General features: G+C 54.5%; 1 protein-coding gene across 3 annotated transcripts in view; it reads right to left on the bottom strand.

The window, feature by feature from the left end:
• LAMB3 (laminin subunit beta 3) overlaps nt 1-17,429 on the bottom strand; it is a 62,286-nt gene that overhangs the window by 1,331 nt on the left and 43,526 nt on the right. For all 3 annotated transcript variants that reach the window (XM_030303053.2, XM_030303052.2, XM_032591725.1), the window contains exons 11-26: nt 16,856-16,919; nt 16,259-16,452; nt 14,234-14,354; nt 13,286-13,474; nt 11,724-11,879; nt 11,167-11,363; nt 10,712-10,823; nt 9,474-9,852; nt 8,079-8,239; nt 7,751-7,971; nt 7,271-7,468; nt 6,768-6,912; nt 3,099-3,306; nt 2,518-2,659; nt 1,951-2,127; nt 1,065-1,218 (exon numbers count right to left, since the gene is read on the bottom strand). In XM_030303053.2, the coding sequence (XP_030158913.1) occupies nt 1,065-1,218; nt 1,951-2,127; nt 2,518-2,659; nt 3,099-3,306; nt 6,768-6,912; nt 7,271-7,468; nt 7,751-7,971; nt 8,079-8,239; nt 9,474-9,852; nt 10,712-10,823; nt 11,167-11,363; nt 11,724-11,879; nt 13,286-13,474; nt 14,234-14,354; nt 16,259-16,452; nt 16,856-16,919 (2,818 nt within the window). The remainder of the gene's footprint in view (nt 1-1,064; nt 1,219-1,950; nt 2,128-2,517; nt 2,660-3,098; nt 3,307-6,767; nt 6,913-7,270; nt 7,469-7,750; nt 7,972-8,078; nt 8,240-9,473; nt 9,853-10,711; nt 10,824-11,166; nt 11,364-11,723; nt 11,880-13,285; nt 13,475-14,233; nt 14,355-16,258; nt 16,453-16,855; nt 16,920-17,429) is intronic.

Below are 17,429 nucleotides of genomic sequence, written 5' to 3'. Positions count from 1 at the left end.
AATTATGGACGCTTCTCTAACTCCCAGCCCTGCTTACCCTCCCTCTGATACGTGCAGGCTTTGTCAACATCCTTTCTGAGGATATTGTAGCCACCACTGAACACCATCCGCCGGGTGAGATCCCACCAGCAGAGTGTAACAGGGGCATTACTGGGATGCCAGTCGGTCAGTGGGCACCCATATGGACCTTTGGGTTGATCAAGTATTGAAATTTTAGCAGCTGCTATTATGTTCCCTGGTCCCCTCCCCCAGGTGGCCCCTATGCATGATCTTCCCCCAAATCCTGCAATTAAAAGTAAATTCCTGAGGTGCCCGGGTGGCTCAGTAGGTTAAGCATCCGACTTAGGCTCAGTTCATAATCTAAAGGTTTGTGGGTTGGAGCGCCTGGGTGGCTCAGTCGGTTGAGCGTCCGACCTCAGCTCAGGTCATGATCTCACGGTCCGGTCCGTGAGTTCAAGCCCTGCATCGGGCTCTGTGCTGACCGCTCAGAGCCTGGAGCCTGTTTCAGATTCTGTGTCTCCCTCTCTCTCTCTGACCCTCCCCCGTTCATGCTCTGTCTCTCTCTGTCTCAAAAATAAATAAATGTTAAAAAAAAATTCAAAAAAAAAAAAAATAAATAAAGGTTTGTGGGTTTGAGTCCCGCGTCGGGCTCTGCGTGGACAGCTCGGAGCCAGAGCCTGTTTCGGATTCTGTGTCTCCCTCTCTCTCCGCCCTTCCCCCACTCATGCTCTGTCTCTGTCTCTCAAAAATGTATAAATGTTAAAAAAAAATTTTAAAAAAGCAAATTCCTACAGACAAGTAAATGCTTGTTCCATTGCTACCACCTGGCCTTTTCCGGTTGGTAGACGCATGACCCACATCTGGAGGGCAGGACAGGTCTTGTGAGCATCTCTGCATTCCCCGAAGCCCCATCACTGTGCCTCATATTCCTAGGTGCTCAGGACTCCCTTCTGGTCTCGCCCCTTAGCACTGCTCGCTCTGACAAGGGTGGGCCTCAGAGACCTGGGGTTGGGACCAGCCTCCTGGGATGCCCAGGAGTCCGAGCCCCGGGATGGAACCCTCACCTTTCATCCTGTCCATCATCTCCATGGTCTCCCCAAATAACTCCTCTGCCTCTGTCTTGACGCTCAGGATCCGGCTTCCCTGCTCCCCCAGCATGGGGCTACGACCCAACTGGTCCTTCAATTCAGCATATTTTTGCTTTATTCTCTCAAATCCCTGAAAAACATGGAACAATCTCAGTGTCACCATCACCGCCACCCAAAGTTCTAAAGACCTTTGGCTAAAGCTCTCGATACCATCCAGATTAACACACGGGCACAAGGTGCCTCCTGACACTCCCCAGAGGGTTGCTTTTGCCCAGGAAAATCCCTAGGCCACAAACTATACCTTAAATTCCTTCTGTATTTCCCTCCCTCCACCTGAGCTCCTGTCATTTCCTGCCTAACTTTCTGCACGGTGCCGGGCACTTACTTGTCATGTAGCAGCATATTTGGCTGCCTGCCACTATACTGGGACCATGAGAGCCGAAGTTCCTGGTACGCTGGAGACCCAGACCAGAGGCTCTTTGATCACCTCTCTGACATAATTCCAACAATGGTGGGACCCAGGTTAGGCTAAGTCAAGACTGCTTCTCTGGGCTGGGTAGCCACAAAGGGGACAAGTTCTGGACTGGTATCAACAGACCTGCTTTGTAGGTGAGCTTTGGGCCCGGACAAAGTTACCTGTCCATCTGTAAATGGGGAGGGACTGGGGAGATCATTCACAACACCCCTGACCAGCTCCCCAGAGGTGGCCCGAGGTAGAGTCCTGAAGCCCTTTCTGACGATTCTAGAATAACATGTTGGAATTGCCTTCGAACCCAGGGTCTCACAAAGCGTACAGAGTCCTCTCCTGCTCAGGACCCTCACCCTGGCTGTGCTGCCTAGGATGAAGTCTGTCTGCTCGTACCTCCTGGGCGCTCAGCGCCTGCTGTTCAGCGCCTTCCGCGAGCTGCTGGGCCTGAGCTGCCTGTGCCCGCTGCTGCCTAGCCTGCAGGCGGAGCGCCTCCATCCGTGCTCGGAAGTCACCCAGCTGCTCCGTCATGCCGGCCACCAGTCTTTCCGCTGGCCCCAGCACCTGCTGAACCTTTGTGGGGAAAGGGACGCCTGGGTTGTGGTGGGTCTCACAAGCGGGGGCCTCGTCCTCCCCCTGCCCGACTCATCAGGCAGCGAAAACTCTCTCCAACCAGGATACCGCTGTTGTCCCCCTGCCGATCCTCTATCTGCCCCCTGACATCCAGGGCCCCTCCCTCTCCAGCTCAGCTGCCCCCCGCCCCCACTGCAGCCCAGAGCCCACCCCTGGCCATCTGCACCCAGCCACAGGACCAGAAAACCAAGGGCTCAAAGCTGGGCCCAGAGCTCATAGTCCTCCCTCTCTAGGTCCCCATCCAAGTCACTTTCCGGCACTTTCTAGCCCCTGTGCCTGAATCTGTCTCTTCATTCTCAAACACGGGGGGAGAAAGCCACACCACGTCACCTCAGCAACCCTTTCCTGGATAAGCCGAAGGGAGCGGCTGGTGCCTTGCATGGTGTCCTGAGCCTCCTGCAGTGCCACTGTGCCCTGACGCAGGTTCCCCACCACATCCTCCACCTGGCCCTCCACCACGTGGGCTCGGCTCCTGGGGACCGAGGAGTGGAGGAGAGCGGAGAGAGAAGGAGTGAGCAACAGTGAATGAATAGATGTGTGGCTCAACTTGTACAGCAGTTCAAGAGAACATCCTTCCAGGCCCAGACTAATCAGGGAAGATTAATTCAGTAGCTTTTCCATCCCAAGGCCCCACCAAGCAGACGTGGTATCAATGTGGGTGTTATGTCTGAGATACCCTTCGGGCACAGTTTCCAATGTGGAAGACAGGGTCACGCGAGTAAAGTTTCCCGTGGATGCCGTTTATCACCTCACCATCCCCCCCACCACGGCAAGCACCCTTCCTGTCCCCCAGCCCTCTGCACCCCTCTGACGTGTACAGATTCTATCCCTCTTCCCGCAACCAAAGGAGTTGGGGAGCAAAGCAGCAGGCCAACCCTGGGCAGGGAGAAGCGCGGGGCCCAGGGCCATACCTGGCCTGCTCAGCCTCAGCCTGGAGCCTGCGAGCCCGAGCAATGTCCTTCTTGGTCTGTGACAGCACCAGGTCCACATTGGGTAGCCTGGCTGCGATGGCCTGGATCTCATTCATCTTCCGCAGGACGGTGGCGGAGTCTGTGGGCAGCCACAGGGCCAGCACGGCCTCGCTGACCTCCTGGATGGTGGCTGCATCAGTGTCAGGGTCTGGAAGACAAGCCGTTCATCAGACCGGGGGAGTCTAGCCCCCCAAAATGAGAGGCTTCTCCAGGCCGAGCAGCGCCATGGGAAGCGCCACGGTGACATCTCGGCCCCGGCCGCCCACAGAGCTGCTGCGCCCTCTCAGGCGCACTCAGGTGCCCATTCTCGGTTTCCGGTGGGGGGTATCCTGCAGGAGGATGATTGTGGACACAGCTGTGGCAACTCCGTGTCTGGTGCCACAGGAAGCTGCAGGCTGGAGAGAAGGAGGTGGTGCCAGCCAGCTGGTAATGCACAATGCCTGGAGCACAAACATAATCAGCCCTAGACTGGGAAGAGCGGCCAGCAACTGGAACTGACTGCTTCCTTGGCAGTGAGACCCCTTCCACGCGCCCCTCCTCAGGCCAGAGTGCTCATTTTTGCAAAGGCAGAGAAAGATTGCCAGGTCTTTGCTCAAATGTCACCTTCCCGGGGAGGCCGCCCCTGGCCATCCGATCTAGAGTTGCAACCTTCACCTGTGCCAATGCCCCTTATCCTCCTTCTCTGCTTTATCTTTCTCCCTAGCATCTATTGCCTCCCACATGCCGAACCCTTAACTCATGTCTCTGGTTTTCTGTCTGTTACCCCACTAGAAGCTCCACGATGGCGGTGCCTGGGCGTCATCTGTATCCCTGGCCCCTGCCGTGGTGCCTGGCCCCTGGAGGCACTTGGTGTTTGCAGCGTGAATGAATGACTAAAGGCCCTCCAGACCCAGGCCTCTCCTTTACTATTCAAGCAAACTGGGACAAGTCAAATGGCTTCTCTAAGCTCAGTTTCCAGATCTGTGAAATGGAAATAAGGATCCTCAACCCGAAGGGACGAAATGAAACACTCAATCAGCAAGGGTCTTACAACCAACTCTGAGTCAGAGAATAAGGTCAGACGTAGAAGTACTATCTCCTCCCTATGTCTCCCTTTCACTTGTACACATTCCAGGTACAGACGTGGTAGGAGAGGGGGCACCTGCCCACCCAGATGCTTTGTCCTGGGGCTTGGGGCCAGAATGTGGGCGACTGAGACTGCAGATCAAATCAGACTCAGTCCCTATCCTTACAGAGCTCAAAGCCTAGTGGGACAGACAAACACATAACAAGGAAGGCCAGCCTGAGTGATGAAGTTGAGCACAGGGAGCTCAGACAGCCACTGGAGGAGCGCCTAACCCCATCTGATGGGTCCAGTGAGGGGGTGGTCAGGGGGGCTCCTGGAGAATGGGCCATCTAAAGGATTCTTATAGGGGGAGTAGGAATGAGCCAGGTCAAGAGAGGTGGGACAGGGGAGCAATCCAGGAAGAAAAATATTAACAAAACTGTGTGTGTGTGTGTGTGTGTGTGTGTGTGTGTGTGTGTGTGTTTAACAGTACAGCAATCTACAGTGTGGACAACAGAATGAGAAGAATCCCACCCACATTCCCTCCAAGCTGGATGCTCTTAGGCAGGTTACTTAACCTCCCTGTGCCTGGAGTCCCCTGCTACAAGGTGGTAGGCAGTCACGATTAAATAACGCAGTACCTATGAGGCACTTAGACCAGTGCCAGGCACTTAGTAAGAACTCAGTAAGCCGGAGATATTTTTGTTAATTCCATTTGAAAACCTGGGAAAGACCACGGGTCCTCCTTCCTCCAGGGGCCTTCCACACACCCCACACACCAACCCTGTGCACAACAGCCACTGGTACCTGCACCTCCTACACAGTGCTCTAGAGGCCAAAACCCATTCCCATGGGCACTGTGAGAACTGTCCTGGGCCCTTCACAGGTGCAGGCTTTCCCACACCCTGCGCCTTCTCCTTGCCCCTGATCCTGTCAAAGGACTTGACCTGAGGCACACGTATAACATAGAAAACAAAAGGGTCCCCTCAGCTCAGTGACTCCCTGCTTGTTCACGTGAGCCCAGGCCGCGCCCCAAAGAGAGACTTCCTACTCACCTCCTACCCCCTAGCCAGGGCTGACACCATTCAGCCTTCACTGGGCTTGGCTTGGGGGAAGATCTTATCTATCAGTCTGAACCCCAAATTTTGGCCTGCCCCTTTGTCCAGGTTTCTTTTTTTTTTTTTAATGTTTACTTATTTTTGAGAGAGAGAAAGAGAGTGTGAGCAGGGGAGGGGCAGAAAGAGAGGGAGACAGAGGATCTGAAGCAGGTTCTGTGCTGAGAGCAGAGAGCCAGGGGCTCAAACTCATGAACCATGAGATCACGACCTGAGCTGAAGTCGGAGGCTAGTTACCCCCTGAGCCACCCAGGCACCCCTGTCCATGTTTCTTGAGCACCATTTTCCTACAACCACTCTCTCCCATTCTGGGGTTCCCTGGGAGTCTGACTCCAGCCTGGCCTCAGGCAAGCCATGGCTCCCAACAGATCCTCCCTGCCTCTCTCCAACCTGCCTGTTTGGAGCAAAGGCATTGCAAGAGTAGCACAAAGAGGCCTGTTGTAACACCAAGCCCTCAGCTCATATTAACTGGGCTCCCAGCCAAGCAAATTCCCTGGCAGGGAACAGAACTCTAATAATATCAACTCATATTCCTGAGGCAACTTTAATTTTTCAAAGCACACTTTACATCAGTTACTAGATCCCCAGAATCAACGTGAAATACTACCATCCCAGCTCGCAGAAGTGAAAGGTGAGGCAAAGAGAAAAGCAACCTGCTCAAAGTCACAGGTTTCCTGAGTGCTATCCAGGAATCTTTCCACTCCCGGGGCACCAACAGAGGGGATCTGGTTCATTTATTCATTCAACCGACACCGGGTGCTTTTCTGTGTCTGGCCTCATGCGGGGCGCCAGTGACACAGTGAATAAGACGGGCAGCCGTCCCTGCCCTCCTGCAGTTTAGAGTCTAGTGGACAGACAGACAGTGCACCCCGAGACGAATGAATTCAACAACCACAGGCTCAGAGCAAAGCAATGAAGGTCAGACGCTGGGAGCGGTGGTGGGGGTTGGGGGGATTGGGAGTGGGTACCAGATGGGGTGGTCAGGAAAGCGCCTCTAGGGAGATGATATTTAAATTGAGACCATAAGGAATAGAATCAGCAGCCTTGGAAAGAGCATTCCAGGCAGAGAAAGAGCAAGTATAAGTCTCTGAGGTGGATAAGAGCCAGCCTGTTCGAGGATGGGCAGTGAGCAAAGCAGTGAAGACACGGCCACACCCGGGAGGTGAGCAGAGGCCACAGTAACTCCAAGAATGAGGGGAAGCCAGTGAGGGATTTGAAGCATTTTTTCAAAGATGTTTTAGGCTGTTCTGTTGAGAGTGAACTGTAAGGGAGCAGGGGTGGGGGAGGGAGAATAAGTGAAGGGCTGTGGCAGCCATCCAGGCGAGTGGTGGGCACCTGGCCCAGGTGGCCTGGAGGCCAGGGAAGGAGGCAGCCAGCTGCTGTGTCAGGGACAGGGAATGGAGGGTCTAGGGCCCTCTCAGGCCGAAGGAGGGAAAGGGCCAGGCTCACCTGACAGGAAGTCTCGGACCTGCTGGATGAGGCGTCGTGTGCGTCTGACATCTTCCTCCATCTGGGAGCGGCTGGCGCTCACCTGGGTCTCCAGGCGCTGAGCGTCCGACTGCACCTTCGAGGCGGCCTCCTCTGCCGCCCTGATCTACCAACACAAGCTATGGGTCAGCAGCGATCAAGGCCCCAGGAGAGCCTCGCAGCAGCCCTCAGGGATTCTGTGGACACCCGCTACCCTAGATCTACCAGGGAAACATTTGTTGCTAACGTGGTTTGGCTCTGGAAAAAATGACGTAGAGTCAGGTAGAAAACACAACACAACAAAACAAAACCCTCAGAACATTGGCCCCAAACTCTACCTCTCTCTTGCTGTGGGGCCTCAGACAAGTCACCTAGCATCCCTGGGCTTTTGTCTCCTGGCTGGGAAATAAAAACTGACCTGCCCCAGGGATCCCATCCCCTTAGCCTTTCTCTACATGTGCCCACCCCACCTTGGCTGCACCCACCATCTGCCTGGTCTGCTGGAGCTGGGTGTTGAAACCCTGCAGCTGCCTGGCCACCTGGCCCGCAGTCCGGAAGGCCCCACCCGCTTTGGGGAGGACGCCTCTGCAGTGAGAGCCACATGCCGTGCCGTTGTCTCGGGGACACAGCTCTCCGGGGCACGCTCCTGGGGTACAGGCCGTCTGCCTGGAGCCCCCACAGAGCTGTGGAGAGAAGGAGACGTCAAAGAGGGTACCCAAGGCTCTTCAACAACCACCCCTGTCCCACACCCAAGAAACAAACCGCCAGACGTCTCCACGGCAACCAGGCACCAGAAACTTGTTTCCTTGGCAACCACTGAGCACACCGTGAGGGGCCAAAGATTGGGATGGGTGGGGGAGTAGGGTAGGGTCACAGTGCCCTCGTAGGAAAAGTATGGCAGCAGTTGGCATGCGACAGACTGGAGCAGGGAGACCCAAGAAGTGGGGCTCCATGCCATGAGTCACCTTGTTGATGGTGGGCATCAGATCAGGCAAGGAAGCCATCCCCAGGCTCAGAGCTGCGAGCTGGGGACCTCCGGCTCCCGTTCCTCCTCCCACCTGCCCCTCCAGCCTCTCTGCCTCTCTCCGGCTGTCCCTGAGCTGGAGGAGCAGGTGGAAGCTGTCGGAGACCTGCTGAGCAGCCTGGGAGGACCGCTGGTAGGCTGCAGTCAGCACCCGGAAGGCCCCTGTGGGAAGACGAGGGGAGAACTGAGCCGCCGCTGGCCCTGGAGGCTGGGAGACGGAGGGCAAGCAAGAGCGGAGCCCAGGTGAGGTGTGGCGTGGCCGCGCATACCTAAAGGATCCGTACTGCTTATCCTTTCAAACTGTTCCTTCTTGCTCTGATATATAATGAGCAGGCGATTGAAGCTTCTGTCCAGATTCTCCAGGTCTCCCGGGAGGGACAAGGTCTCCTCCTCTAGGGCCAGATCAGGCTGCAGGCCCTGGAGAGTCCGCCTGAGACGGGAGAAGAGCTTTGGCTAAGATATGGGAAGGAGGCTGCCTCCCCAGAACCCGGCAGCCCCTCGGAGAAACCTCTGTGAGTCAGGAAAAAGGCAACAGAATGCAGACCCTGCAGGCTGAGGAGGGATCTGCTGGAGAGCCAGCACAACCTGCCCCCCACCCCTGTCCCTCGGCAGGCAGATCGCAGGAACCTCTCCTTCCCTGACCTGTGTGCTTCAACCTTCCTGAGCCTGCGCCACCTCCGTAGCAGGCTTCCACGAGGAGCATCACCCTAACCCGTTTCTCCTCAGCTCGCTGTAGGCTGGCTTCAGCCACCGCCTGTACCACCTGTATTGCCTGCTTGCTGGGCTCCCAAGTCTCTTCTCTGCAGCCCACGCCTCCCATGAGCACCCATAGCCGCGACCCACTGGTCATCTCCACCGAAAGGGGGTCAGGATCCATCAGCCCTGGCGCACAACCATTGAGTTTTCAGAGATTCCTCTCTCCCCATCTTCTTGGCTGGCCTACCAACCACAAACTCCCCCCCCCCCCCCCCCCCCCCCCCCCCGGCAAGCTTTGCATTCTTCACCTACGGGCTTTGCTCTGGCATAGAACATCTTTCCACGGGACACCCTTCCATACCTGCATTTCCAGTCTACCAAATACCTATGGACTCACTACTGAATTTTGAGACTTAGGTCAATCACACACCTGGATGGCTCTGGGCACCGAGAAAGTCAACTAGTGCTTGGGGAATGCAAACTAATTATAGAAACTTCCAGAACCGAACCTTACAAGAAGACACCCCTGCTGGTAGGAAGGAGGTGTGGGTGGGACCGCTCCCATTCCAAAGGCAAACACAAGTTATTTTTAGAGCCCCTGCCTCTCCAATGCCCTGCACCAGGGTGACTAATCCAGAGCTGACTCTCTCCCACAGGCAGCACCGGGCACTTGAAAGAGCCCTGGGGCTCTTGCCTGCACTCTGAGTCCCAGCTCTGCCCCTCAGTGGCCACGTGACTCTGTCACATCCCCTATCTGTGCCTGTTCCCCCATCTGCAAAATGCAAGTAATAACACCCACCACCCCAACCTCATAGGAGTGTTGCAATAGTTCAAAAAAAAGAGCATATGTGAAAATGCTCTGTAAACTGTAAAGGGCTGTACAGTGGAAAGAAGGACCAGTGTGTGCCACTTATGTGAACCCGTGTGATGTAATTCCTCCAAGTGTTTGGCAGGGAAAGGGAAATTACCTGATGGAGAAAATGGCATTGGCCACCTGGGACACCTCCTGCTCGGTGACCGAGGCACTGGCGAGAATTGCTTGGATCTGCTCCATCTTGCTCTTTGCACCCATGATCCGGGCAGTCAGGCCAGGATCCTCCAGACCCAGCCCTGGCCACAGGCTGGCAGTGGCATTGCGCAGGCCGCTGAGGCGCAAGGCCTGCCCCCGGAGGTCAGCATCGTAGCTCTGGAAGCAAGGGTGGCAGGCCACACACACTGGATAGCGGTCACAGTAACCTCGTTGGCATTGGTCACAGCGGGGTCCGGTCAAGCCAGGGCGGCAGAGGCAGCGGCCCGAGGCCTTGTCACAGCCTGGGCCCTCTGTTCCCCGGAAGTCACAGTCACAGGCTAAGGCGGGGAAAAAATGATGATCAAGGTCGGGGGGTCAGGAAGATAAAGGCACCTTGTGGGGAGAGCCTGAAGCGGAGGCCTATCTTCAGGGCCTGTCTACGTGGCTTAGAATAATAGACCTCCAAGGCCAGAACAAAATCAGGGCAATGCAAGCAACGAAAGCAAGCCCTTAATTTAGCACCTACTGTGCGCCAGGCACAGCTCTAAGTCAGACACTCACCCACTCACACATGAACTCGCTTTAACTTCGCAGCCACTCTGTGATAGAGTTAACCTCCCTTATTTTCCCATTTGTAGACATGAAGCAACAAGGCACAGAGCTGTTAAGTACAATGTGCCCTCAGGAAACGGAGGCCTTGGCGAAAACCACCCACACCAAGTCACTCGGCAGGACAGAGGCCACGCTGAGACCAGAGTTGGGTCTGGGCGGTCCAAGTCCCATGCTCTTGTGGCTACTTGTCAAACTGACTCTAGGGAAATTTAGACCTTTCCCTCAAGACTCACTTTCTCCATCTAGGAGGGAACCCCTCCCCTTCCTGCCCCTGCCCCGGAGAGGGCTTCTGGGAAATGCTTTCTCGGGGAAGTAGGGGGCAAAGCAACCCTCCTGTCGTGGAGACAGGGGGGTGGCCTGACGTCAGCCGGCCCTGGGGTTGGGAGGCTAAGTGGGCTGGCTGGCTGGAGCAGTTGTGGGGAACCTGTGCTCTCACAGAGCTGCCAGGACCCACACCACCTGTCCAGTATGAGATGTCCTCCCCTACCACAGACCCACCCACCGGCCCTCCACCAGGAGCCCGCCCAAGTGCCCCCCCCCCCCGCCCCCATTGCCTCAGCATCGCCCCTCTCAGGAAGCACCCACCACGGCATCCTGTGCCTGTGTCTCCATAGGTCCGGTCAGGACACTGGCGGAGGGCTGCAGCTTCGCAGGTCAGGCCACCGAACCCTTCTCGACAGGGGCACTGCCCTGTGAACTGTGAGGGAGAGCATTGTGAGGGGACCTCCCTCGCAGGCCTGGCCTTGCCCTGGAATCGGGGGCCGTGTGCCAGATCCCTGGTCAGCACACAGAGCCCGGGACTGCCTACAGAGCGAGTGTGCCCCCCAAAACAATGGCTCCCATTCAAAGACAAGCTCTGAAGGCAAGGCCCCCGAACGGCCCTACGGAAGGTGTGACGAATCTGGCATTGCAGAAGCCTCAGAGTCACAGAGGGAGAGAGGATGGGGACAGAACCAGACCAGTCTGACTTCGGAAAGACCAGAAGGGCAGCGCTGGGGGGAGACAGAGGCTGGTGGGCAAGACCCTTTTCCTCCTCGTACCTGGTTGCACTGGGGGCTGAGGGAGTTGTGAGGGTCACAGGCACACGGCTCACAGCCCCGACCGCTGGCCAGCTTCCAGTGGTAGGGAGCACACTGGTCACATTTGGGGCCCACCACGTGGGGCAGACACAGGCAGTGCCCGCTTTCCTCATCACACGGCATGTCCCGACGAGACCCCAGGATGTTGCAGTCACAGCCTGCAGGAGGGAGGGGAACTGAGCTCACAAGACAACCAAAATGCACCCCTAGGGGACACACATCAGGGAGAGAACCCAACCCGGGAAAAGAACCAGGCAGCGTCGTTCTTTCCAGAGAACCTGCCTGCCTGACTCACGAGGCCACTGCACTTTCCTCCCTGGCACCTGGCAGCTTGGACACCCACCCTCCAACTCCCTCCGGGGGGCCGACTCAGTCCCACCTTCTAACCTGGGCCTGTGCTGCCACCTTCTGGAGGCCCATGGCACAGCATCCGGCACACACCACAGAGAGGCACATCACCACTGTGGTGGCCGGTGCAATCTTCCCCGTGATATCCCAGACTGGGTCCCCCTACTCACGGTGGCAGCCCTGTGGGTTAGCATAGGTGAGTCCTGTGAATCCCGGCTTGCACAGGTCACAGCGCTCCCCCTGCACATGCTCCTTGCACACGCACTGCCCAGTCACTGGGTCGCAGGGAACGCCCGGCACTGCCCCATCGGGATCACACTCGCAGGCTGGGAGACAGAAGCAGCCACCACAGCAAGAAGAAAGAAGAAAAACAGAAAGTTCAGAGCAGACTGTAGAAGCCAGACTGCCTGGTTCAAACCTTTATTCCAGCACGTACTGGCTTACAACCTTACAACCTTAGTCAAGTTACTTGAGCCCCCGGTGCCTCAGTTTCCCCATCTGTAAAATAGGGATAATTATACAACGCTCATGGGTTTCCTGTGAGAAACAACTGAGTAAATGAAAAGCGGGTAGAACAGCGCTTGGCGCACGTTAAGTACTATAGAAGTTTTTGTTGTCGTTGTTTGCCGAACGACTACTATATGCCAAGCGCTGAGCTGTGCACGCATGCACGTTGCCTTATGAAATCCTCAGGATAACCCTGAGGTTACTCAAGGCCACCCAGCAAGCAACTGCAGGAAACAGAAGTCAACTCTTTCCATAAATAATATCAACAGGAAGTGAACTAGCTTTCTTCAACTCCCACACCTAGACCTCTCGGCAAGCCTTTCAGAATGCAGATTCTTCCTTCGTCTAAAAAGTCTGGTGATTAACCCCGCCCGATTCAGATTGCTTCAGTCCATTTTGCTCTCTCTCGTGTACAAACTCACTGGCCCCTGTGAACGTGCTAAGTCACTGCTGGGAGTTCGGTGCATACGCTCATTCACCAAACATTTCCTCAGCACCAGCCATGTGCCTGTCATTGCACGAGGGCCCAAGGATATAAGACACAACCTTTGCCATGGAGGAGTTCTCGATATTGGGGGACATGGAAAAATACGGAGCAAACCGCAATACAACATGGTAAAGGCAATAGCATGTATACGGATGAAGTACTTATTCTGCCTTTTCCAGGTATGATTTACATTGCCAAACAGTGTGTGTGTTTCTCGACAGCAGGAACTATATCTTATATTTACTTTTGTCCCGCCTGTGTCCAAAATAAGGGCTACAGAGGGGCGCCTGGGTGGCTCAGTTGGTTAAACATCTGACTTCCACTCAGGTCATGATCTCGCAGTTTGTGAGTTCGAGCCCAGCATCGAGCTGTGTACTGACAGCTCGGAGCCTAGAGCTGCTTCACATTCTGTGTCTCCCTCTCTCTGCCCCTCCCCTGTTCACGCTCTGTCCCTCTCTCTCAAAAATAAATGAACATTAAACAATTTTTTTTAATTAAAAAAAATCAGGGCTACATAATGATTGATTGACTGATGGATTGATGGTCCAGAGAGGTAAAGTGATTTGCTTAGACGTGCCCAGCTAAGTTAAAACAACTCCCCACAAGTTCTGGCAAACAACGAAGTCTTCACGCTTCCTGAGGGCTTGTGTGTCCCCAGGGACACATGCTCCGTCGTACCTAGAGAGGATGGGGAGTAATAGGCAGATGATACGCTAGGTCCCCAGAGCCCCTACTCACGGATACAGGTCTCTTGAATGGGAGCTCCAGGACGCCGGTTGCGGAAATAGTGCAGCTGACACCGCTCACAGTTCTTGCCCTCGGTGTGGTCCCGGCAGTCATCACACACACCTCCGTGCGCCCCCTGGCTGGCGGTGAACACAGCTGGGTCGAAGTGACAGGTCTCAGAGTGCCCGTTGCAGTCGCACGCTGCAAAAGGACATTCCCAGGGCTGACCGTAGGCCAGCACCACCACCATCCACAAAGCATATGCCATGCTAATGCACTAGCATCTCTTGCAACTCTGCAAGATGTTCAGGTTCAGGAAATGGGGAAACTGAGGCCCGAGGAGCCTCGTGTGACTTATTTAAGGTTATATGGCCAGTAAGAAAGCAGAGCAGGGTAAGAATTCAGGCCTCTTAACTCCCAGTGTGGAGACTCACCTGAGAATAATGTCTGCGTTGGGCCAGAGAGAGAGACCTTTGAATGGTCCACCCCAACCCCACCTCCCCACCCCGACTGCCACCGCGGATCTCCTCCTGGGCCACTGACTCTCTCTGGGCTGGGGATCCTTCTTTCCCTCCCTTGTGCAGAGAAAGGCCCTGACTGCAGGGGCTCCTGTGAAGCAGGGAACCAGATAAGTCCTACACAGGACAAGACCAGTGGAGGACACAGAAGATAGAGGATCTGAAGTTACCATGAAGCCATGTGGCATGAGAAGCAAGGACCAGCCTTGGTCCCTTCAGGCCTGGCTGAGGAAAAAGTCTGGGAAGGAAGAGGGCAGGTGCAACCTAAACTCTCTCCATCCGCACAGAGCAAGGAGAGCTTACGTTGCAGGGGTGCGATTAAGGTTAAACTTAAATAATAAAGAATAGACTCTCCCTATGTCCCAGGTGAGATCATTGAGGCCCAGAGGGGCCAGCACCCCAGCCAGTCACTACAGGGGAGGAGGTGAGTTCTGGACCATACGTTGGCACTCATGGGGGTCCTGGTCATCTGCAGGTCTCCAGGGCCGATTGTTGTAGAAGGGCGCACAGCGTTCACAATTGGGGCCGGCGGTGTTGTGTTGACAGACACAGATATCGTGGACCTGGAAAAGGGGCCACCAGCCATCAGGAATAATCATCAGAGGGATGTCCCAGAAATGGACCTGCCCTCTACCCACCCCCCCCACCACCACTCAGGGTCCAGCTCAGTCCCCACCTCCTCCAGACTTCACTCGGCTCCAGTGACACTCTCAGCTGCCTGCTTGTGTGCTGGTGTGTGTGTGTGTGTGTGTGTGTGTGTGCGCGCGCGCACATGCTCAGATGCATGTACCTGCCCTCCTATTCTTACTAGGTATTTAAAAAGCTCATTCTTTGCCCTTGAACATCCCCGTGATGCCCAGTCCAAAGCAGCACCTGGAAGGTGCCCAGATACCTTTACTGGTAAACTATGGTTCTGGAAGCTTGTGGACCCTCTGCAGATTTATATTCCAGCAATCTTTGACTGCGGCTGATTGTCTAATGGGACTGCTATGATGAATTGTTACCAGACTTATTAAGATATAAAAATAGAATAGCTATTGTGTGCTCATTGTCTTCCAAATTAAGCCCCACACCCTCAGCCTGGCATTAAAGACTCCTACCATGTCTGCTTCATCTTTATTTCCCACTCGGAACAGCACAGCCAACCTGAACCTCCAGCCGCGTCCTGTCCAAGCCCTGCTTTCCCCCACCTCTTAGCCTTTACTGATGTTTTTCTTCCTGCTTGGAATTCCCTTCTTTCTCTGGTCACCAGTAAGATCCTGCCAGCTAGAATGGCACCTTCTTCCCCAGGCCTCCCTGGTTCCCCTAATTCCGTGGATCTCAACCCTGGGTGCAACTCCAGAATCACGTGGGAAGCTTTTTTGGAACTACCATGGCCAGGCCCAACTCGATCCAGATCTCAAGGACAAGGCCCAGGCATTGGTACTTTTTAAAGTGGTGATTCCAGTGTGCAGCCAGAGTTGAGAGCCCCTGGGGCTGGTGTGCCCTATCCCGCCCCTACATCCCACAGCATATTGTATTCCTCGTCTATCAGCAATCCTGTTCTGCCTGGGTTCTGCTCATTTGTCTTCAGACCCTAATAGATGACACATTCCTGGAGCTGGTGTCCCCTCTGGCCAACTCTGCAGCCCTGGGTAGAGGCTGGCCCAGAAGTGGGAAGGATGCAGCTGGCCAGAGCTCTTTTCACCTGTATTTCCCTCTAGGCCCTTCTACGTGATTTCCTAGTGCCCCTCCATCACTAGGGTAAATGAGCTCCCATACGTTAATAGAAGAGCTGAAGCTCCAAAGAATAGAAATGACAGCTTCTTCTGCTTCTGAGCGCAAAGTTGTCACTCTACGGATGCTTCCCGTGTGTGGTTTCACAGCAAACCCCCCAGGGTTGCTGGTGAAGTTGGAGCTTCCCTCTCCCATCCCTGATGCATCCATCTGACTCATTAGTCAGATGGTCTGGGGTACTCTTAGCATCCACGTTAGACTCTGTTCTCTCTCACCTTCCCTATATCTCGCCACTAGATGGGACTCTAGAGTCCCCAAACCAGTGGCTCTCCACCCAGGCAGTGCTGAGAATCACCTGGGAGCTTTAAAAACTGATAATCAACTTGGCGTATCTGAGGATGGAGGTCTGGGCACTTTCTTTCTTTCTTTTTTTTTTTTTTTTAGCTCCCCAGGAAGTTAAAACGTGTAGCCAGGATTAAGCAGCATCACCTTAAGCGCCAGGCAAGACCCACAGATTTGCTTATGTGTAACTGAAAAACAAACCATTACAAACCATAAGGCAGGCTTAAAGAAGTGCTACAAAATTCTGATCTTTGAAATAATAATTAGACTCTTTTTCAGTGTTGCTAAAAGGTTAAATACCCAAGTTTTAAATTCAGTGCCCTCCTTGTTTTATAGGCGCCCCAAGAATGTCCTCAGTCTGCTTTGGTCTTGCTCTCTCCCCTCAGCCCTTCCCACCCAGGGCTGTCACCTGCACAGCGGTAGAGGGGCTGGAAGAGCCTCCAGGCTTAGGGGCACAGCGGTCAGCGTGGCCATGACAGAAGCAGCTCCCCTGTAGACGCAACTGGGACACTGCATAGTAGGTGTTGGGGGCGTGGTAGCCTCTCTGGGGCACAGGGGCCAGCCTGGTGAAGTTGATTCTCAAGTTTGTGATTTCCCCCAGCTCTGAGAGGGGGAAAACAACACGGAGGGAGGGGATTGGCGAAGGGAAAATGAAGAAAGGAAGTGAGAGGCAAATAGTCTCCTAGGGCAGGACAGATAAGGAAAGAAATTCTGATCTCACCATCTGGTCTTCCCTGCCTCCATAAGGTTGGTTATATGAGGGGCCATCCTCCTCAGCCCTCAACCCTCCCAAGCAGGAAAGACCCCTGCACTCCAACCCAGGCCTCCTGAGTCTACCACAGAGCCTGATGGAATAAGCAGGGTGAGTATTAAATCCAACCATATTGACAGAAATAGGAAAGACCAGGCAATTTCTATGTCCCAAGTTCCAACCAACCAACCATGGCAAGTCCCAAGTTCCAAGTTTTGTTTCCCACCCACAGTGGGGAGAAGTTACCACACTGACCTTGAATTTTTTGACTTTGAGTTGCTGGAATCCCAGATGCTAAATCCATGATGTTAAGTTGAACCTACAGAGAGACAGAAAGGGAAGGCCTGTGGCAGAGGTAAATGGGGTGCCCCCAACGCCCCTTTCCACCAATGCTCCACCCCCATCAGACTGCTCTGAGGCCCTTCTCACCTTGAACCTGAGTAGACCATCGATGTGAGGGCTGCCAGCTGCACTGAGGGAGCCAGATGGTCACTGGGCCCTAAATGTGTGTGTGTGTTTGTGTGTGTGTGTGTAGACAACCACACCTCTCCATTTAAAAATACAGATATCCCAAGAATTTCCTGATTTCCTTGGGTCAAAAATAATGGTGAGATATACAATGTGCACATGACGGTTTAGGGAATATTAATTTTCCAAACACCTAGGATGAATGAGAAGGTCCAGGGCCCAAGGATTCATGGATGTGGTAACCACACTCTAGACAACCCCAATTTTAACTATGCTTTTCCTCTTTAATAAAAACCATTCAGGGTCACCTGGGTTGAGCATCAGATTCGATTTCACCTCAGGTCATGATGTTGAGGTTTGT

This window comes from Lynx canadensis, chromosome F1, assembly GCF_007474595.2.
Source record: "Lynx canadensis isolate LIC74 chromosome F1, mLynCan4.pri.v2, whole genome shotgun sequence".
Classification (NCBI taxonomy): domain Eukaryota; kingdom Metazoa; phylum Chordata; class Mammalia; order Carnivora; family Felidae; genus Lynx; species Lynx canadensis.
This window is presented reverse-complemented; position numbering and strand designations above follow the sequence as displayed.